This window comes from Chenopodium album, chromosome 6 (assembly GCF_948465745.1).
Source record: "Chenopodium album chromosome 6, dcCheAlbu1.1, whole genome shotgun sequence".
NCBI lineage: Eukaryota > Viridiplantae > Streptophyta > Magnoliopsida > Caryophyllales > Amaranthaceae > Chenopodium > Chenopodium album.
This window is the reverse complement of record NC_137839.1, coordinates 1,268,422-1,290,141: the sequence shown is the minus strand read 5'-3', so window position 1 is coordinate 1,290,141 and position 21,720 is coordinate 1,268,422. Positions and strand designations below refer to the sequence as shown.

General features: G+C 35.6%; 1 protein-coding gene across 2 annotated transcripts; it reads left to right on the top strand.

Moving 5' to 3' along the window:
• The first annotated feature begins 78 nt into the window (after positions 1–78).
• LOC145635518 (uncharacterized) lies at positions 79–20,634 on the top strand. 2 transcript variants are annotated; one of them, XM_081686815.1, is made up of 22 exons: positions 79–1,321; positions 4,474–4,589; positions 5,244–5,452; positions 6,081–6,200; positions 7,251–7,379; positions 7,510–7,635; positions 10,114–10,169; positions 10,257–10,356; positions 10,633–10,750; positions 11,277–11,486; positions 12,997–13,327; positions 14,383–14,476; positions 14,844–14,952; positions 15,194–15,465; positions 15,603–15,730; positions 16,106–16,340; positions 16,675–16,863; positions 16,956–17,239; positions 19,237–19,411; positions 19,500–19,742; positions 20,035–20,120; positions 20,224–20,634. In XM_081686815.1, exons 1-22 carry the CDS (start codon positions 459–461, stop codon positions 20,369–20,371), a joined length of 4,341 nt encoding a protein of 1,446 aa, XP_081542941.1. In that variant the 5' UTR covers positions 79–458; the 3' UTR covers positions 20,372–20,634. The 2 variants fall into 2 exon arrangements, with proteins under 2 accessions (XP_081542941.1, XP_081542940.1); XM_081686814.1 differs by having other exon boundaries at positions 20,035–20,126.
• Positions 20,635–21,720: the final 1,086 nt, after the last annotated feature.

The following is a 21,720-nucleotide window of genomic DNA, read 5'->3' as shown; positions in this document are numbered from 1 at the left end:
CACTCACCTCATGAAAACTCCATCCTGAATTCCTTATTGTATACCAAACCGCCCAAGGAAAAAAAAAATAAAAGTAGAAAAAAGCCAGAAAAAGGAAGCAAGAAAGCGAAAAACAAAAGCAAAAAAATCAATAAAAATGGAATTATAAAAATAAATACACCCAAGTGTCTCTCTCTTGTTTCTCTCTCTATCCAAATCAACGAAACCCAGGAAAGCTCAGTTGGGTTCTTTCCTGGGTATTACTGCTTCTTCCTTGTTATTACACTACACACTTTCAAGTTCCCACCTTTCACTTTCTCTCTCCTTCGACGTCACTCCTTTACTCTCACTCCTCTTTCTCTCTCATACCCTTTTCCCCATTTTTATTATTAATTCTTGGGATTGATCATTGTTTCTGATTAGGGTTTACTCTGATTTTGATTCTGGGGTTTCAATTTTTGTCAGTTACATGAACTATAATGTCGAGAATATGCACAGATTTGCTACTTTTTGTGGGTATCATGATTATTATTATAGTTGGGTTGAATTTCAATTATACTTTTGCAATTGATTCAATTGATGATGATGATGATGGTGATGGGTTTTCGATTATTGGAAGTGGGGTTGAGAATTCGTATCAATTTCACGGGGATTACTCTCCTCCGACGCCGCCGCCTCCGGTGCTTCCACCGTTACCGCCTTCGGCGTCGTGTGAAGGTGATCTTAGGGGTTTTGGATCGCTTGAGAGTGTTTGTAAGCTCAATTCTAGCTTAGAATTATCAAATGATTTGTATATAAAAGGGAGTGGTAATTTAGAGATTGATTCTGGTGTGATTATTAGTTGCCCTTTTGCTGGGTGTTCAATAACTGTTAATTTGAGCGGTGAATTTCAGTTGGGTAGGAATGCTACTGTAGTTGCTGGAGCTTTCTGGGTTGTGGCAGAGAATGCGAGTTTTCTGGAAGGTTCTTTAGTTAATGTTAGTGCTTTGGGGGGTCCTCCGCCTGCACAGACGAGCGGGACGCCTGTAGGGGTGCAGGGTGCCGGTGGCGGGCATGGTGGGAGGGGAGCTAATTGTTTGGCAGACAATTCAAAGCTTCCTGAGGATGTGTGGGGTGGGGATGCCTATGCTTGGTCTGAGGTAGACAAGCCGTGGAGTTTTGGCAGTCGCGGTGGGACTACAAGTAAGGGGGAGAATTTCGGTGGTGGAGGTGGTGGGAGGATACTGTTAAATATGACTAATTCAATTGAAATGTATGGGAGTCTTCTGGCCGATGGCGGCACCACGGGTATTAAAGGGGGAGGAGGATCAGGTGGTAGTATTTTTATAAAGGCTTCGAAAATGTATGTTCTGCTTCCTCATATTATGGATTTTTATGTTGATTTTATTTTTTTGAGTTTTATTAAGGCTGTTGATGGTTTTCCATGACATTTTGTTACAGGCTATATTGTTATGTAACTTTGTACATACTTGTAATCCTTTGGGTGGGCGAGTTAGATGTTTGGGACGTTTTTATGATCATATGAGATGGCTTTTTTTAGTTTGTTAAATGGTTATAAATTTTATTGATTATCTATGTCTGTTATGCGAGTAAAAAATATTTGAACAGTAAAGAGTTAAGTGTTTTTAGACCTAATATCTTGTGACTATTTTTGACGTTGGCTTTGCTTGCCTCAACATTATTTTGTTGAAGCAAAGTTTTCCTGGATTATAAGCAGAATTGGATTTGGTTCTTCATTTCTTAATTACTATTTCAGCCTCTTAGGCCATATTGTCATGAAAGTATATGCCATTATGGCCTATTCAATCAATCAATCAATCAATCAATCAAAGCCTTAATCCCAAAAGTGGGGTCGGCTAACATGAACCAAATTTGATTATTCCGTGTAGTCATCAACATAAATCTTTCTCCTCCATCCCTTACGATCCAAAACTTCATCCTCACGTAAATCCATGCACTTCATATCCTTCCTCACTCCTTCCAACCATTATGGCCTATTATGATGTTAAAATCCTTGTCAGGACTAAAAGATGCATATTTAAACAAAAAAACTAATGTATATAAGCAGCATTTGAAGCCCCATATCTTCATGAAAGGATATGGCAATTGGCATAGCTAAAAGATGAAAGATGCATGATATCACCACCCTTCAGGTTGTGTTGCAAGTCCTTGTATTAGTTTGGATTTAGGTGCCGTCCTTTGCCTTATCTTCCGAGGCGCTTTTCAATTGTACTATGGCACACCCTGGCTGTCTTCTCTTGGCATTACTTTTTTGTAGAGCCCATGGTGCTTTTCAGCATCTGGTTTTGACCTAGAACTTCAGGTGACAATTGAGTGGACTTATTTCATCTGTTATGCCTTACTTCTATATATTGTTCTTAGAATTTCAGGGAATGATCTCTGCTGTTCAGTAACCCTTTGTCAACCCCTTGGTCTGCAGCATGCCACCCGCCCCCCAACGCCACAAAATTTCTGTTTTGTGCTCTAAAAAGTGAGAAAATACTACGTACATATTGGTTATTGTTCCAGTTGTATCTTGCCATGATCTTTTTTTAAGGTTACAATTATACCTGACATTTTTTCAAAGCTTCAACTCCTTGCATTTCAAATTCTAGTTAGAGTGCTTGCTCTCTGGAGTGTCTAGTTAAACAATTTAGGATATTATCTCATAATCTAGTGGAAGAACCATGAATGAAAAATGAGGCTTGGATAGGAATTGTGGCGTTGCAGGTTTCATGCTAGAAGGTCATTGTTATTAGATTAAGGGTTAGTTAGAAACAACCTCTAAGCTATTGCAGCGGGAATGTTGGTTACTATTGATCCACTTGCCCCAACCAAGGCAAGAGCCTATTTTAGAGGCATCAGGGTAATGAATTTGTTACTGTTAGTATCACAATGAAATTCAAGTAGGGCCTTTGCTTAGAGTTGAGATAGGCATGCTAGATTGCTAGTGGTCCAACTCTCCTCCCTTCTTAAGTTAATTATTTTTGAAAATGCTAAGTTACTTTTTTTTTTTTTTTTTTTTTTTTTTAAATTTTATAATTTCCTTTTTTTTGTTAGGGGTAAGGCTAGATGCTTCTTGACCTCAAACCATTCGATGGCAGATTGATAGGAGACATGCCTTTTGATTTTTTCATAATACTTTTATTCCCCATTTTGTTTTTTATGCTATTGCTAAGTGAGAAGAGTTGGGTATAGTGACAGGTTTAACTGGTTGTAGTACATTTAGAAAAATCTCATCTCTCTCTTGCTCTCACTCTCTAGGTTAGGGTGGATGTTATACTCAGTATTGTGTGTTTGGGATGGGATGTGAGTGGGGGACTAATAGAAATTAAATAGCTGAGCTCGTTGAGGGAGCTTGAGGGAAGAGGTAAGAAGATTTTTGGAAAGTACAAGGTCACAACCCTTCAATAGAGACTTGCTAAGGGGCTTGAAATGTTGCTTCTGTATATCAATTTTTTAGTTCTTTAACTTGTATTGATTCTGTCATAGATTTGGATCTTCACTTTGGTTTTGCAGCTGAGTCTCATCTCTAATTAGCGATTGTAGTGTCAACTGTTTATTGTTCAAAGACTTCAAACTTTAACTCAGTCCCCTATGTATTCTTATATGTAAGAGTATAAATTATTCCGATGTGCAGCTTTCTGTTATATTTCATTACAATATAGTATTTACAAACTCATATAATATTGTTCAAGCTCCAATAGTGTTTCATTATATTCCCTCATATTCCCCTCCAGTATGACTTCTTTATAAGCCAGACATCAATTATGGCCCTACAAGGAGTGAGATTGCCAAGTGCCTGGTCATTATTTTGTCCAAGGAACACAATGCATGAAATTTGTGTATTCTGATTAATTGTTAAGATAAGGGAGACATCTTTATGGAAGGGAGACAAATGTACGAGGAGGAAAGCTTTCCTCTTGTCTAGAAGTTATATTACATCAGTGGGATTGCTGAATCAGTAGAATGTGATTGGTGCTGTTTGAATTTATGTTGTCTCTAGAGGGACAATAACTCAAGCATAGGATATGGTTGAGAATGGGTTGGTTGAACTGTTGTTCCTCTCTGCTTCTGCTCCTTTCAATAGTGTCTTCTTCCACCCTTTCTCGGAATTACCAACCTTTTGGGACATCTTTATGGAAGGGAGAAGAATGTACGAGGAGGAAAGCTTTCCTCTCTTTCAGAAGTTATGTTACATCAATGGGATTGCTGAATCAGTACAATGTGCTTGGTGCTGTTTGAATTTATGTTGTCTGTAGAGGGACATTAATTCAAGCATAGGATATGGTTGAGGATGGGTTGGTTGAACTGTTGTTCCTCTCTGCTTCTGTTCCTTTCAATAGTGTCTTCTTCCACCATTTCTCGGATAACCAAACTTTTAGGACAGCATTGCAAGCATAGTAGCGTACCACATTGATTTTCATTTTCAATACCTTGCCGCTACAATCTGTTAGTTGGATCTACCCTTATAATTTTCCTTGCAAAGAGCAGGGCTGGAAATGGCCGGGTAAGTGCATCTGGAGGTGACGGCTTTGCTGGAGGAGGTGGTGGAAGAGTTTCTATCAACATCTTTAGCAGGCATGATGATCAAGAATATTATGTTCACGGTAACAATTCCTTCATGCTACCTTCAATAATTTTATATATGCTAATTTCCTAAATGTATTCCTTTTCCTTTGATGTATCGATAAGATTCATGACTACTGCTGTCAACAAGAACCATTTCCTTTTCTGCTCTGGACTTGTAGGAAGAAAAGATAAATAATATATTTAGTGGAAGATTTAGGTTTTTGAGATACAGCATAAACTTGTTGCTGATCAAATATTGCTCGGATTTCTTATGCAATGGTAACAATTAACTAAGTAGCTGACCTGCCTTTTTGTGACTGTTCTAATATTGCTGCTGAACCTCCCAAGTACCTGTTGTATTGCTAACTTCATTCATGAACATTTACGATCAAATGTCTTAAATTCTGACCTTTGTATTGCTGAATTTAGTTACACTACCTCCTGATCTATAACGTAACTTTGGAAATTTACAGGGCTCATAGTTCCCATGACGTAGTATTGGCGCTTTTAATTTTATGTTCAATTTAGGAGGTTGTGGACAGAAATTGTAAGATGGTAGTTAGTTTTTCTTGCCCGTGGAATCATAGATCTTGCCCGTGTCCAGTGTCACCTATTTGTTTATGCATGCTATACTTACTAGTTAATACTTAGGCATATATTGATTTTTTAATTTTTTTTTATTTTATTTATAGGAGGGAGAAGTTTTGGTTGCCCTAAAAACTCAGGTGGTGCTGGTACATTTTATGATTTTGTTCCTCGGAGGCTGACTATCGACAATCACAACTTGTCAACAGACACAAACACACTTCTTCTAGAATTCCCTAATCAGCCACTGTGGTCAAATGTCTACATACAAAATCAGGCAAAGGCTACAGTTCCTTTGTTTTGGAGTCGTGTGCAGGTAAACAATGTGTGAATGTGTTGATTTGAGCATTTAATTTTGTGGTGTTGGTAATTGTTTTTGTTTCAGCCCTAAGCTTGTGTATGTTGCCCCACCTTATTCACGTGGTAAAAGAAAATGTTTAGTATACCATATTTTTACTGATATGATTATGAACTTTATATATGTGTATATGGACCCTAAGTTTAAAAAAATAAAAAATAAAAAAAATGGACCCTTAGATTATCATAATAGGACAATTAAGGTGCTTCCCTGATTTTACACAACTTCCCAAACTGATTCCTGATATCTTATCCTTAAAGTCATATTTTACTTTTGAGATCAAGCGAATGAAAACTTAGCAAAATATTTTTTTCTTAATCTTTTATTTTCTTGATTATTAATGTGTTTTGTTCATACAAGACATTTGGAAGGGTATCAATTTGAAATTGGATCTTGAGGAGGCCTATGGTAGAGCAATCTGCAGTAGTGCAGTTTACTAATTAGCTAATCCTAGTAATGTGATTAATTGGAGTTTAGCCTTTGTGGAAGGGATATATCTTTTCTCTTGACGCAAGTGTTAGATCTTACTCAGTGTTACTTCTTGTTTCATCTTGATTTGAATTATGTATAATTGTAATTTAAGCAGGTCCAAGGACAGCTTACTCTGTCTTCCGGCGCGGCTTTAACCTTTGGCCTCGCACATTATGCATCATCAGCATTCGAACTAATTGCAGAAGAACTCTTGATGAGTGACTCGTTGATTAAGGTATGCTCCATTTATCTTTTTACTGTCACTATGTTTATAGAGGTTAAAGGCCATCTGAAGGCTGACAATTTGAAAGAGGAAGCCATAACCAATCAACCTAAGATGAAGAAGTTCAGCATCACTGAGCCTGCTGCATTACTTTTGGAATTTCTCTGTTAATTGCTTATTAGTCCATTGAAGGGCTAATGATAAGATTACCTGTCAAACATACACCAAATTGCATACATGTGATGTTTTTATATGCCTGTGGTCTATAACTCTGAATTGCTGCTTCTGGACAGTGAAGGATTTGGTTCTTCTGTAGGCACTGTTCTATCTCAGCAATTGTTTGGTGTTTTACGCTAGCATATATCTTTAGGATCTTCCCAAAACAACTTTTTCTATTTTATCCTTTGGAGTAAGAGCTGTTTTTGGCCTCTCTGGTTGTTGGTTCACCAATGTTTCAAGGCAGCTTGCTTTGGTCTGAAATAGCAGAAGTGAGGAGTGCTGTATAATTTTTTAATTATTAGTTTTTATATTTTATTTCATTTTTTTTTTTACAATGACAGTTTTCTCTCTCCTTGCTCTTTTTCTCTCAAAACACAATCTCTTCTTTATTCAACTCTAATTGACAAATATTATAGTATACCTGAGGTCCCATCACGAATCTCAATATCTATTTTTCGCCCTTTACGCTGTGAAATTGAATTTATTTGTAGTATGCTGTAAATTCTGTGTAAGGTTTTTATTTTTAAATAATTAAAAAACTGTAGTAACCTTAATGTTGATATAAAATTGACTATAGGTAGAGAGAACATCATGTTTCATGCAAGCAACAACAAGCGTTTCATTGAAGATTTGTATGTGCTAAATTAGTATGCAACATCTTGTATACATGTATGTTGCACTATGCTCATTTGTTTGCATTTTTGCAACCATTTGCAATTTTCTAGTATTCAAAATTTTTGGTTTGTAATCATGTTGATGATTTTTCTTTCATCGTTCACTATTTGAATTTGTTCTATAGTGAGAAGTCTGATAATTTACTATGATTCTATAATTTACTCTCAGGTATATGGCGCCTTACGCATGACTGTAAAGATGCACCTTATGCTGAACTCACAAATGTTGATAGATGGCAGCGGTGATGCAATTGTGGCTACTTCTCTTCTTGAGGTCAGCAATCTACTGGTTCTCAAGGTACTTAAAAATTTACCATTTGTCATTTATTACTGTTTTACTTATCAGTTGTAGCAACTGTTGCGATTCTAGCTGAGACATAACATCCATACTGGGATTACTGGTTTGCTCATTTTTTTCTGGTCTATAGGAATCGTCTGCAATACATTCTTCAGCAAATCTGGGAGTTCACGGACAAGGATTCTTGAATTTGACTGGCCCTGGAAATGTTATTGAGGCTCAACGTCTTGTCCTTTCGTTATTTTTCAGTATCTATGTGAGTTCCTTTGCTCCAATGTCATATAATCGAAATGTGGTTTGGCAGTCTCTTATCATTTTTAATCTAGCATGCATTTGTTTGTTTTTATTCTAATGTCTTGTTTCTCAATGAAATTAAAACAAACAAATAATAAAGGAGTCTAAAATTATGTTGACTAAATGAAATGTGTGTGAGGTTGTTTAAGTCCTGATTCGGATCTTATGATCCTATGATTCTACAATCCATAAACATGTCACCGATCCGGATCTGAAGTATGATCTTAATATTAACTAGTTTAAGTCCCGTGCAGATGCACGGTTATTATTAAATTTTATAAAGAGTTATTGCATTGAATTATATTAAAAAAATTTAACTCAGAATACTAATTCAAAATTAAATATAACTTTAATTTTATATGTAACTCTATCAATATCAAGATTAGTGACACTTAGACTTGATTTAAAAAAAAAAGAGGTCTTTGAAGTTTTTATTTTTTGTAAAAAAATTCTAAGGACAGTACCCGCACATGTTGCGTTAGTAATTTAGTATTGATATGACTTTTAAGAGTAGAAAATAAAGTGTATATATATATATCTTAACAAAATGATTTTATTTTTAATTGAATTAAACATAATTGCAAAAGTAACAAAATTGGAAGAAAAAAAAGGTTAATAGTATTATCGAAGACTGAAATAATATATAGTAGTATTGTTTAATAATATTTACCTCTTTTTTTTACAAAAATAATATTAAATAAAAGACTACTTATATGTAAAAATATATTAGTTGGGTTTATATGGAGAATTATTATTGTTAACAATTTTAATTGGAAGAAAGATATTTTAAATTATTATAAAATGATTTCCTTAAAGAATCTGCGTAAAAATAGAAAGTAAAATGGGCGTGAAAATTGTTAATGAGATTGTGACAAGTGTCATTTTAAGTTCGCTTTTAGTATAGGTTAATGATAGGATCTTAGGATCGATCGATCAATTAATCAAAGCTTAATACCATAAGTGGGGTCGGCTACATGAACCAAAAATGATTTTTCCGCATCGTCATCCACAAAAATCTTCCTCATCCATCCCTTACGATCAAATATCTCATTCTCATGTGAATCCATAGCTTCCTAACTCCTTCTAAATAAGTCATTAATAGGATCTTACGATCATTACTAAAAAATAATTTTGGATGATAGGGTCATAATGCGATTCTATGATCTCGCGATCTACCGATCCGATCCTTTGTATAACAATAAATTAACATTCTGTCCTTTTTTTACATGATTTCTATTACTAGTTAATTATTCACATAATGTGCTTTTATATTAATAAACTTTTGAAGTTTATTAATCATAAGATTTGTTTTCGACAATCTTGCCATACATTATCAATTACAACTTGTGTTATAGATTTGAACTGTTTGTACACTTGATAAATCTGAAGTATTAGCCTTATGTAAGCAAAACAATGTCTTTATGATTAATACTACTAAACATGCAATTTTGTATCGCACTGTAGCAATGTTATCATTTTTTTTTTTGTTATTTAGTAGGATCTTATAATTTTCCGATCCTATCCCCCTTACCAATCCAATGTTGAATCTCGATCCTAACTTCCTTGATGTGTGCATGACAATTGATGAGTGAGAAAATTAGTTATTTGCTGAACATAATTGTCGTAGTCATTACCGTCTGTGCAATTTTGTCATAATTATTTGATAGGATATGTACGTTAAATGTACTCCGTGGAAATGAATTACCATATGAGTTAACTCAATGATATAATAGCTGAGGCTTGTTATTTACTTAGACTTAATCCTGGGAGTAAATTGGAATGTGGTACTAGAAAGTTGAAGTTTGGTATTATTTATGATGTTAATTATCTGGGAAAAAAAAGATAGCTTAAGTGGGCTTGAGCTCTCTAGACCCTTTTATTTATTTATTTTTTTTTTTATATTTTTAGGCTCTCATGTTACATTGAGGACATCTTGTTCATCATTTATATGTTATCCCTTTCTGTAATAGAAGCTTGCTTGTGTATTTGACAAATGGAAATATAATTTCAAGGGGTACTGTCATTTTTTCAAGATTGTTACAATTCATTTATTTACTCAAAAACGAAGAAAATGATTAAGTAGTGAGCTGTAAGAAAAAAAATAATAGAGCACTGTAAGTATTGGAAGTTGTTAGTAATGAATAAAATAACTAGTAGTGGAATGTTGTAAGGAAAGCATAATAAATTAGTTAAATGGAGAAAGAAGTAATAAACTAATTTTGCCCATACAAAGTGAAGTGTAAAGTCGGCTAAAAAAGGAAAGTGTAACCATCTTTGGGAAACTCTAGGAGTAGTTTCTAAGATAGTAAGATGTCATAGGTGTGGGTGTTCAGTTTTCATCAAGCCTAATATCAATATTAATAGATTCATTTATTTTTCTTGAGAAACCATTTGTAATTTATTTATTAATGTTCTTAAATCATATTTGTTGTTTATGAAGGTTGGGCAAGAATCAATTTTGCGAGGTCCTTTGGTAAGGGCGAGCAATCATGATGCGTAAGCTAGTCTTCTGGCCTTTGAAACCATTCTTTAGGTTCCTCAAGATATATTTTCTGCTTACTTTGCACCTTGTGGTTTTTCCAGTTCCCCAGATCTTTATTGTGACCAGCAAGAATGCCCTGTGGAAATACTTCATCCACCTGAAGATTGTAATGTGAACTCCTCACTGCCCTTCACCTTACAGGTATAGATTAATAAGAACAATAGCTTTGCCAAGTCTGATCTAGATAAAGTGCTTTGGTTTTTTTTTTTTTTTTTTTTTTTGCGTGTGTGTGTGGGGGAGGGGTGGGCGGTGGAGTTACCAAAATGGGGAGGGGGGTATGGAGACTCAACAATGACATGGAATATTGACTTTTGCTGTAGAGAAGCTTCTTTTATCCATATTGGAGTGATATAATCCTTGTTTGCTCACTCTTGTCGGCACACATTCATATCCCTCTGACAAAGTTTTATAATGCAGATTTGTCGTGTTGAAGATGTTAGCATTGAAGGTGTTGTAGAAGGATCCGTTGTTCATTTCCATTGGGTCAGATCTGTGTCTGTTCCACATACGGGAATGATTAGTGCATCTGGATTTGGTATTGCTCTTAGGTCTCTACTGTTAATTTTTTTGACATGTATCACAGGGAAAGCTGCATAATTGTAAAAATAGTGTTTCTTTGTTTGTTTCTTACAAGACAAGAAGAATATTAGACAAAGAAATTAATGTGAGTTTAAGATGGATGGGAAGATAAAAAAAGGGATGTTGGTTGTGGGAAGGAAAATGTGGCATTCCTTTCAGAAGGATTTTCCACCTTTAGGAAAATTATTTTCCACCCTTTACGAACCAAACAACAATAGAAAATGTTTTTGATCAAAACAGAGTCTTAATTTCTTCATCTTTTTCAACCGAGTTGGTTAACTTGATGCTGTATGATTCTCATAAGGTGGGGAGGACGAGAGAACTAATTGGTTAGTCAAAGATTGTACTGTGTTTCTTTTTCCTTGAAGAATTTATAATCCCCCCCCCCCTTTCTTTTTATTTTTCTTTTCCTTTGGTTATCATGACAGATTGGGAGTTGGAATATGTATTTTAGGAGTGATGATTTCTTGCTATGTGTGTAGGCTGCATAGGAGGTGTTGGTCGAGGAAACCTTTCCAGCAATGGTCTTGGAGGGGGTGGAGGACATGGGGGCAGAGGTGGAGATGGATTTTGTGATGGGAAATTTGCTGATGGTGGTGGTGCGTACGGAGATGCTGATTTGCCATGCGAACTCGGTAGTGGTAGCGGAAACAGTAGTTTACCAGGATCAACTGCTGGTGGTGGTATCATTGGTATGCTTTACATTTTGCTTTTGAATAAATAAGAGTTACAGGCCTTACAGCCTTGTATGTATGTTTCCTGGTTCTTTTTATCTTCTTCCTTGATCTCTTTGTTTTGATAGAATTGGTGGGGTAGATTGATGTTTTATTTATCATTGCTGAAGTGTTTTGACAAAAGAAAAAGGTTTGACTTGTATATCAAGCAGAATGCTCTGTAAAGATGAGTTATTTCATTTCCATGTATGTATTGAGGATGAGAAAATATTTACCCTCATTATCCCGTCTTATGGCTAATTCTGGCAAACATGCATGACATATGTCGAGAACTACGTGCATCATCTGTTGATTCAAGCTCTTGACAGTTGTACATGTGGGACAAGTATCTTTAGTTCACCTTGTGATGTTTGAGTTGCTATCCAAGTCTTTAGTTATACTACACCTTTGCTGTTAGTCATGAAATTTCCTAAAAGAGACCGGGTCATTGAACAAGTGTCTTTGCTGTTGCTCCTCTGGTAGATTCCATGTATCTGTAATATCTACAACACTTTAATGATAGATGGTTCATGTTTGTTTCCTGTTTTTGATAGATGTTTCATGTTTGTTTCCTGTTTTTGTCATTCTCAATTACAGTGCTAAGTAGACATTCAAAAATCATCTTAATGCATCTCTGAGGATGGGTAAAGGACACCCCTGCCCCTTGTGCTTTTGCGCAAATCATTGATGTAATTTTTAATTGTACTTGCATTCTGCCTATCTTGTGGTATCCCTCTTAACTTATTATGTAGAATAATTATCTGGTGGTGGAAGTACAACTTTACAATGCTTGGTTTTTTGAGATATGGAAGTTAATTGTGCTTGATTTTTCTCGGAAGTGGCTTCTACATCTATACAATATGCGTTTGATTTTGGCCTGAAGTATGATTTTTTTTGGGGGGGGTAAAACTATAACTTCTGAATTTCTATATTCCCAGAACTGGAACAATATGGCTATCATTAGAATGGAGCCAACCCTATCAAGTTGTGGTTTACATATAGTTGACCCTGCGCTCTCCAATTTTCTTTGGTGGAGAATTAAGTTGGACATTCTGGCTTATTGTAGTTTCTAGCAACTTCGAATAAGCATTTGTTGGGAAGAAACTTGCATTTGTCTCCCAACAAAAAATACTTACACTTGTTCCATGTCAGAGTTTGTAAACGTTCACTCTCTTGGAGCATCTTTTAGATGTTTGTGCCCCCTTTCAAAGTTTCAGCTCTAGGTATGGTGGAATCTAAAATATTAATCAGATTTCAGATAAAATATCCATGTTATCTTCTGATTTTCTACTGTACATCTGAACTGGAACACATATCTCTTCTTTTATCTTGGTTGTAGTATTATCAGATGTACCCTTTCTTACCTTCTAGGTTTGTTATTTTATATGCTGAAAATTAGAGATTACATTTTCTTTCTAGGATTTTCATTACCCTCTAAATAATGTATATTTATTTACTTTTTTGAAATACTTTTTTTCATCATGATCAGTGATGGGGTCCCTGGAGCACTCTTTGCCAAGTATGATTATTGAGGGTTCATTAATTGCTGATGGGCAGAGTTGTGAAGAAGGTATAACAAAGCAAAGAGGTGCAATGTATGCAAGTAATGGCCCAGGTGGTGGTTCTGGTGGAACCATTCTTGTATTTGTTCAAACATTGCATCTTGGGAATTATTCTGCTGTTTCAGCTGTTGGAGGAAATGGTAGCCCAAATGGTGGTGGTGGTGGCGGTGGAGGAAGGGTTCATTTTCATTGGTCAGACATTCCAGTTGCAGATAAGTACCAGCCCATTGCTAGTGTGAGTGGCAGAATCCTTGTTCGGTTAGTATCCAGCTGTCAACTATTGGGTTTTTTTTTTAATACATTATATCTATTCTAGTATACATTGCTCACTGATGTCATGCACTAATACTTGGTATGTGGTATCTGTGGTTGTTACATTCCTGTTTGGATGTCTGGTTAGTTTTCCCTTTATGCTCTTATATCAAGGCATGCTTAGAATGAGTGCAATTCATGGTATGAAATTTGTCAAACAAGTTTCTTTAAGAAAAAGTAAAAGTGTGTGGATAAAATGAACTAGAAGAGATTGCAATAGTTGGAGACAGGAGTCCTCCAAAGAATCTTTGAAGAATAAAAATGCAATAGAAAAAGTCTCGTCCTGCTTTACATCATAATAGAGCAACCCAAGAACCCCATGAAGGAAAGCGAGGGCCAAGGTGCACTAGTCTATCATAGTGACCTATATTGGCCATATATCTATTTTCTAAAGTTTTCTTTGCTCTGGAGCCAATAACATATTAGGGAATAATTCTAAGACTATAATTAGGGGATTAATTATTTCTCTTCATATGTTTGTCATGAAAAAATTGTGCTTATTGGTGTAACTCTCCTTATTCTATAAACATGCAAACCACCTATTTGAAACATTTATTTTATTTTATTTTTCTTGAATAGGTTGAAAAATCCAACCACTGCCCCCCCCCCCCCCCCCCCCGTCCAAAAAAAAGCTCTCCTTTCTCTCTTCGTGTCTCTTCTTCCCCATTTAATCTGCACCATCAGAACCTTACTGAGGTTGAATTTGGCTATAAGGGTTGGTGATCACCCTGAGATGAGACATAAGGAGGTCTAGTCAAGTCATGGTGAGCCTTGAGATTGTTTTATGTATGTTATGTCTGTGGTGTGTTATTGCTCAAGGGAGCAGCCTTGCCATCGGGAAGGGAAAACTATAAGGTTGCATTAGTGACTGGGGGATTGTGCATTTGGTTAACGTTGGTTTAGTTAGGTTCATAATTCAGTTATGCTTTTTTTAAATTATTTGTTGTTCTGGTGGTCATATCAGTGTTTGTATGTAATAAGTTATTGGCTTCTTAATACAGAGGCGGTCCGGGCAAAAGTGAAGGGTATCCTGGTGAAGAAGGAACTGTCACTGGAAAGGCATGCCCAATTGGGCTCCATGGAATCTTTTGTGAGGTAAATTTACTGTTTTCTTGTTGATTACCAGAAGGTTGTCTGTTTCATTTTATATCATGGAATCTGTCATGGCGAGAAGAATTTAATAAGATGAGTGTATCTCATTCTAGTGTTTTTGTCTCGTGATCTTTTATGTGTGTCAATTTCATTCCCTATGTCCTTTAGAAAATTAGAATATCTAACTAACTTAAGTCAGCTAAGTGTCATCTAGTTACAACTGTTGTTAGCTTTGAGAGGATGCAGGCTGCGATATTTGTGTCAGCTTTTTCTTGCTCATTGCCTGCCATTAGTTGTTTGAAAATACTTTCAGATGTGTTTGATACTGTGATGATTGCATCTTAGACAATTTTATTTTACTGTATCACAGGAATGTCCTATTGGCACATTCAAAAATGTCACTGGGTCTGATCCGAACCTCTGTCGTAGTTGCCCAGCTTATGAGCTTCCAGATCGTGGCATGTATACCCATCAACGAGGTATCACATATTTTCATCGTTTTTAACTTTGCAAGTATGGTGCTATGTTATTTATCACCTGTTTTTTTATGAATACTTTCCTTATAACTCGTTGTGCCCTTGAGAATTGATATCTCAGATTGTATTTATTTACAATGCTGTATAATTGATTTATAGTGCCTCATGACCTCAGAGATCATTAGATTTTGGGTGAAGCTGGTAACTTTTTTTTTCCTTTTCTCTGGCTCTATATTCTTTACAGGTGGTGTTACTGAAACTCCTTGTCCTTACAAGTGTATATCTGATAGATATCACATGCCACACTGCCGCACAACATTGGAAGAGTTAGTGTACACGTTTGGTGGGCCGTGGTGGTTTTGTTTTTTCCTTCTTAGTATCCTCATCCTGTTGGCTTTAGTTCTTAGTGTTGCGCGGATGAAATTTGCTTCCGGGGATGATATTCCAGGTTTATTACCCCATCGAGGACGTACTCAACTAGACCATTCCTTTCCTTTCCTTGAGTCCTTGAATGAGGTCGACATCTATTTCTTGGCTCTTATATGTCTTAGCAAAGCTTCTGCTTCTGCTCCTAATCCTTTCCTCTTGAATACACTTGTAACTTCACCCTTATTATGTGTTTGTGACAAGTGTTAAGTGTCTTTGTGTTCCAGGTGTTGGAGACAAATAGAAATGAGGAAGCACAGAGCCATGTTCATAGAATGTATTTCCTGGGCCCGAATACATTTAGTGAGCCATGGCATCTACCTCATTCTCCTCCAGATCAAGTGAAAGAGATAGTGTAGGTTTCCATTGATTCTTGTCGTGGCATACATCTATTTACTTGAGATATTAGCTAGTTTTATATCGTATGAGCATGATAACTCCTATTTACCATCTGATAGACACTTTAGCACATGTGACTTTATCAGAGTTCAATGGTGCAAACTTTTTGGTTGGGTTTAGAAGAGATAGCAAGATGATGAAGTGGGTATGCTATATTTTTGTAAATGTTTTTTTGGCAAAAAAAAAAAAAAAAAAAGAAGAAGAATTGAACCCAACTAAAAATGCTCTGTTTGTTCTTTCAAAAAAAAAAAAAAAAACCCTGCTTGTGTATCAGCATGAATGCGTTAAGCTGCAACTTTGTTTTAATCTGTGAGAATTGTCCAAATTGCAGGTATGAGGATGCATTTATCCGCTTTGTTGATGAGATAAATGGAGTTGCTTCTTATCAGTGGTGGGAAGGATCGGTGCACAGCATTCTTTCTGTTCTAGCATATCCCCTGGCATGGTCATGGCTGCAGTGGTGTCGAAAAAAGAAGCTACAGCGACTACGTGAATTTGTGCGTTCAGAGTATGATCACTCCTGTTTACGTTCGTGTCGCTCTCGCGCTCTTTATGAAGGGCTGAAGGTTTTTTTTTTAACCTCCTTTCAGTTCTCCATAGCAATTTGGACTCTGCTTGGGTTTGTCCTCCATGTATGCTGGGCCGGTTTGGGTATCTTTTATTTGGTGATGGAAAAACGAAAGTATTCAGAGATTAACAATTCAATGTTATTTTCCCCACATTTTAAAGATGTATTTATGAATATGAATTGTGTAGATGTTTCATTGTTTTTTATTTTTTTATTTTTTTTTTATTAATGATAAGTGTTACATATAATGTGCGCACTTGGGAAGACCAATTCACTCATCAGTAGTTTGATTTAGGTTATCTGGCCTGATTTGACTTGGTTTACTGTTCCAGTTATCTGCTACTTCAGACTTGATGCTTGCATACCTAGACTTCTACCTGGGTGGAGATGAAAAACGATCTGACCTTCCTCCTCGTCTAAACCAGCGTTTACCTTTGACATTGATATTTGGAGGCGATGGAAGTTATATGGCTCCATTCTCTCTTCACAATGATAATGTTTTAACTAGCCTTATAAATCAGGTAAATACTATTTTTGCTTGAATTCAGTGTAGACTTGTGAGATTGTGAACTTTTGATTGAGTACTGTTTGCCCTTTTGTTGCTCTGTTGCAGTCTATGCCACCCACAGTTTGGTATCGACTTGTAGCTGGTCTCAATGCTCAATTGCGTCTTGTTCGCCGTGGACAACTGAAGTCAACCTTTGAACCTATTGTCAACTGGCTTGAAACCGTAGGGAACCCTGTCATTAGCATCCATGGCTTGAGAGTTGATCTGGCATGGTTTCAGCCAACTACTATTGGCTATTCTCAGTTTGGTCTTGTGGTGTGTCGGGCAAGAAATGTCCAGCCATCTGGTGGTAATATCGACAGGGTCCTTCCTCCGAAGCCACCATCAAGGTAAAATGCTGAATGCAGAACTGATTTATGCGAGATGCTTACTTGCGTTGAAATGCACGTATGCTCTATTACCACTTTCTTCAGACCTTTCACTTCTTTTATACTTTGACACATATCTCAACCCACCCCCTTGCTGAAAAGGGGGAAATATGGAATTAGGTTTAGTATTGTTTTGTTTTGGATATAGTCTAGTAATAGCGAAATGCTGGGCTGCTGGAGTTTGGCATTACCTTCATCTTGTGTACTCCTTTAACTCCTGCTTAGTTTAATGACTAGTAGCAGGTACAGTTTTAGGTAATTAATGGAATGATGGCAATGACCCATACCTGCTTCTAGATGTTGGATATAAATTAAATCCCACAGCCTGCATTTCCAAGAAATCTCTTTGTTAGTAATTTTATTAGGTGAGTTTTAATGACTCGATATGGTGGAGTATGTATTTCAATTTTATGTAGGGGGTGATAATGATGGGATATTGATAGGTACGGTGGTGCCGGCTACCGACAACACTGGGTCAATGGAGTAGGGTACTGATGGTCCAAGTGTGAAGATGAATCAGTCAAATATAATATGAACTATTTTAACCCTGATTCCAAAGATGGCGGCTTTTTCTCTAATCCACTAACCACTAGCCTCTTCGATTTTTAGGTTATAGGTTTTGAGGGGATTTGTGGCATGGGTTTTGAAATGCCTTTTTTTTTTTTTTGGCTATTATACAAGTATGAGTTTGTTGATTCTAATCTCATACTTATTTTTTGATGTGGGTGAACCAAACTTCCCCTTCGATCATATAGAAAAGATAAGTTCTCCTAGTTGAAAGTAATGGAAATACGGTCAGGGATGTTAAAGGTCTAAATCTAGAAATGGCTATAATGGGAGTAAGAACAAGAATACCACACCTGCAAAATCCTCCTGGGACAGGATAATTCTATTTATAGTACAGTTCAGGTTATTATTTGGTCAATTATGTAGGACAATGTAGGTTATTGCTAGCAATCTTCCTTTTGAATTTATATCATGCACTTGGGATCAAGATTAAGGATGCACACTGTGCTCCTGAATGAACAAATAGTTCTGAGATTTTAAATATATAGTTGAAAGATTGTTAACTGTATGCGATGTTCATAATGTTGAACTATATGCTTGTAATTTTTGCTTTGAACATACTTATCATATTCTTTATTATGAATAATAGCTCGAAGATTTTGATTTTTTTTATGACTACCATAATATTTTAATGATTATATAGGTCATAATTGATATATTTTTTCTAAATAATTAATTATATTAATTTATTAATGCTATCAAATACTATAATCAACATTTTTTTGATTTATCAAATTTTTAATTTCATTTATGTAATTTTTATTCTTATTTTATAATTTCTCAAAATATATTTATTTTATGTTGGATTAAAATATTCAAAATTTATATTTACATTGTAGATATTATGACTAACTGTGGACATTTTATAACGTGAAAAAAATAAACCGATCATATTATATATCATTAAAATAATATGGTAGTCATTTTTCAAATGACTGCTGTAAAATCATTATATTTTTATAATTTTGAACTACAGATTTGCGATCTTTGAACTATATGTTCATGATATATGTTCATAATATTTGTAACTATTTAAACATATGTTCAGTCCACGAACAAAATGCTTGTAATTTTGGACTTTTTGTTCATTCGGGGCCATGAGTGCATCTTGATCCATGTGCAGGATATAATTTCCGTTTTATTTAAGAAGTGTGGAAAAAAAAAAAAAAAAAAAAAAAACCCTGCCGATCTTTTGTGGACCAGCCAAATTATGTTTTCTTATGAATTATAATTAAGGGTGTACCAACTGAAAAAAGGTTAATCCATGTCCTTGGTTATGTGTCTACCCTCTATTTCTCTCCTATTGTATGTGACTATGTGGTGTATGTGTTAAAACTATTTGTTTAATGTATGTAAGAGTTTGTTTTATTGATTTTCTTTCACATATGCAGGGTTCATAAAGATGATCAAGTGGACCACTTGAAAGACTCTGAACTCCAGATGGTAGATAGAAAAATTCCTGGATATATTCTTCAAGAAAAGAGCTTGCACATGCTTAAAAATAGTTGGAACATTTCTTGTCTTTTCAACTTTTTAGCATGTAATACCAAGCCCGCTGGTCATCAGGTAATTCAATTTCTTAGTAAGTATCGTGAATCCAATAATTATTGCCGTAGCTTTTTTTACACAGCTCTTTCATGTGGTGCGATTGCAGGATCTAATTGGTCTCGCCCTCTCAACACTATTGCTAGCAGATTTTAGCTTGGTAGTGCTCACGCTGATTCAGCTATATTCTATTTCACTTCTGGACTTCTTTATGGTTCTTTTTGTCCTTCCTCTTGGAATATTACTTCCATTTCCCGCTGGGATAAATGCTTTGTTCAGCAGAGGACCTAGGAAAACTGCTGGTCTTGCACGCATTCATGCTCTTTGGAACATCACTTCTTTTATCAATGTGGTAAGTCTCAACTTTTACAATATGGTTATAATTCACATTATAGAAAATTCTATGTTGTGCTCTGGTCAAGTACATCTACTCTGAATGTGGTTTACTTTCTAAGCAATGTCAAAAACATTAGTCAATGTTTTTTATAAAGGGATTTTCTTTTTACCACATACTGTATGTACTTGATCACTGAATCTTTTTTTTCACGTTTCTATTGTCTTGCTTATTATATGAAATCTCTTATGTGTGCGCATACTGAGAAACATGTTGAAGTTTAGAGGTTACATTAATTTGTCTGTGACAGTTCACTGCTTTAATTTGCGGGCTTGTTCATTATAAGATTCAACCGAGCAAGAAACCTGGGGACGTCCATTCTTGGAATTTTAGCAGGCAAGGGTAAATTATACTTCGTATATTTGTCATTATTAGTATTATACTTCAGTCATTGTGGTTCACTTTTGTCTTATCATTTTTAACTATATTTTGACTGCAGGCAAGAAAGCGAATGGTGGGTGCTGCCTTCAGGTTTAATTTTGTGCAAGCTTTTTCAAGCCCGACTTATCGATTACCATGTCGCAAACCAGGAGATTCAGGATCTAACATTATACAGCAAGGACCCTGACCAGTTTTGGCAGTCATAATTTTTTTTTGTACTGTCGAGGATAATTGGAACCGAGGTCTTTATAATTTTCTTACATTTTTACCGTTCACATTTTGTAAATTGTGATAAGGCTTTAATTTAGAATAGTAGTGAGAAATGTATATTGCCCCTTTGTGTGGGGTTGCCGGATGGGGGGAGGACTCATTTGTAGCAGCTAATTTTTTCTTGTCAATATGTTGTAAATAACATCATCAATGGTTAAAGTTTGAAAGATACATGCATAGCAAGTGCATTTATAAGTGATGAGTCAAATGTTCCGTAAACAGCCCTATATACTCGGATTACTCACACTCGACCGTTTACTCTTGAAGGAGTGTTTGCAAGTATTAAAAAACAGAGGTGTTGTGACTGATGGGGGAGAACAAGGGAGTGAAACCCAGAAGCCCGCAAACCAGAGTCAGATTGCCCTTTGATTTCTTTATCAATGTAGGACAAACTCCCAAGATGGGGAACACAAGGGAGAGAAACCCAAAAGCCCACAAATCAAAGCTCACAATGAGATTCCATCCTAAAATCAATTCGCAATAGGAGTAGTAGTCCGCTTGGGTTATAAATTGACAGCCCTCAGATAAACTTTACTCACACTTTATCCTTTCTTTTGACATAAAGCAGAGAGGGAAAATGTTTAATCGCTGCGCATAACCTGTAACGAAGGTAGTAATAGCGATAATGTAAGACACCGAGACGGTAAGTTCGACTAATCCTACAAACAATAATTTTTGAAAGTGTTAGAAAAGTAAAGCAACAACTATAGTAAACTTTATCCTTTCGGCTAATGGTTGCTTCACAAGTTATCAGCTCAAACACTAAGCTTAGCTATCAATTAACTACTGTGAAAAGATAATGTAATTTATACGATGTATGTGAAAATAATTTTTCATGAAGGTTAAATATAAACTCTTGTATTAGAATATGCTATAATTGGGTGGTGGATCCCAAATTCCCAACTTTATATGAAGATTTTTTTATTGGGACGTTATTTTATTTTATGATTCTAAATATTTCTCATACATTAAAATTACTCCGAATAATCCAAACCATTCAAAGAAAAAAAAAATCCAAAATTTTGGGCGGTTGGTAGTGACTCAATGCCTACAACAATCTTTGTCAACTTGGTTGAATTTGTGACTATATTTTTTTATCATATCTAAATATCTACGCAATGCTGACTCAGGCTTCTATACTACATTACATTTTTATTTTCCACCTGCTTATATTTCAACCAATCATGCCTTTTCTAGTCTATTAATTAGCGCGTGGAATAAAAATAATGATATTCTTATTTACATATTACCACTCCTTAAGAATTTGTTATATAAAATGAAAAAC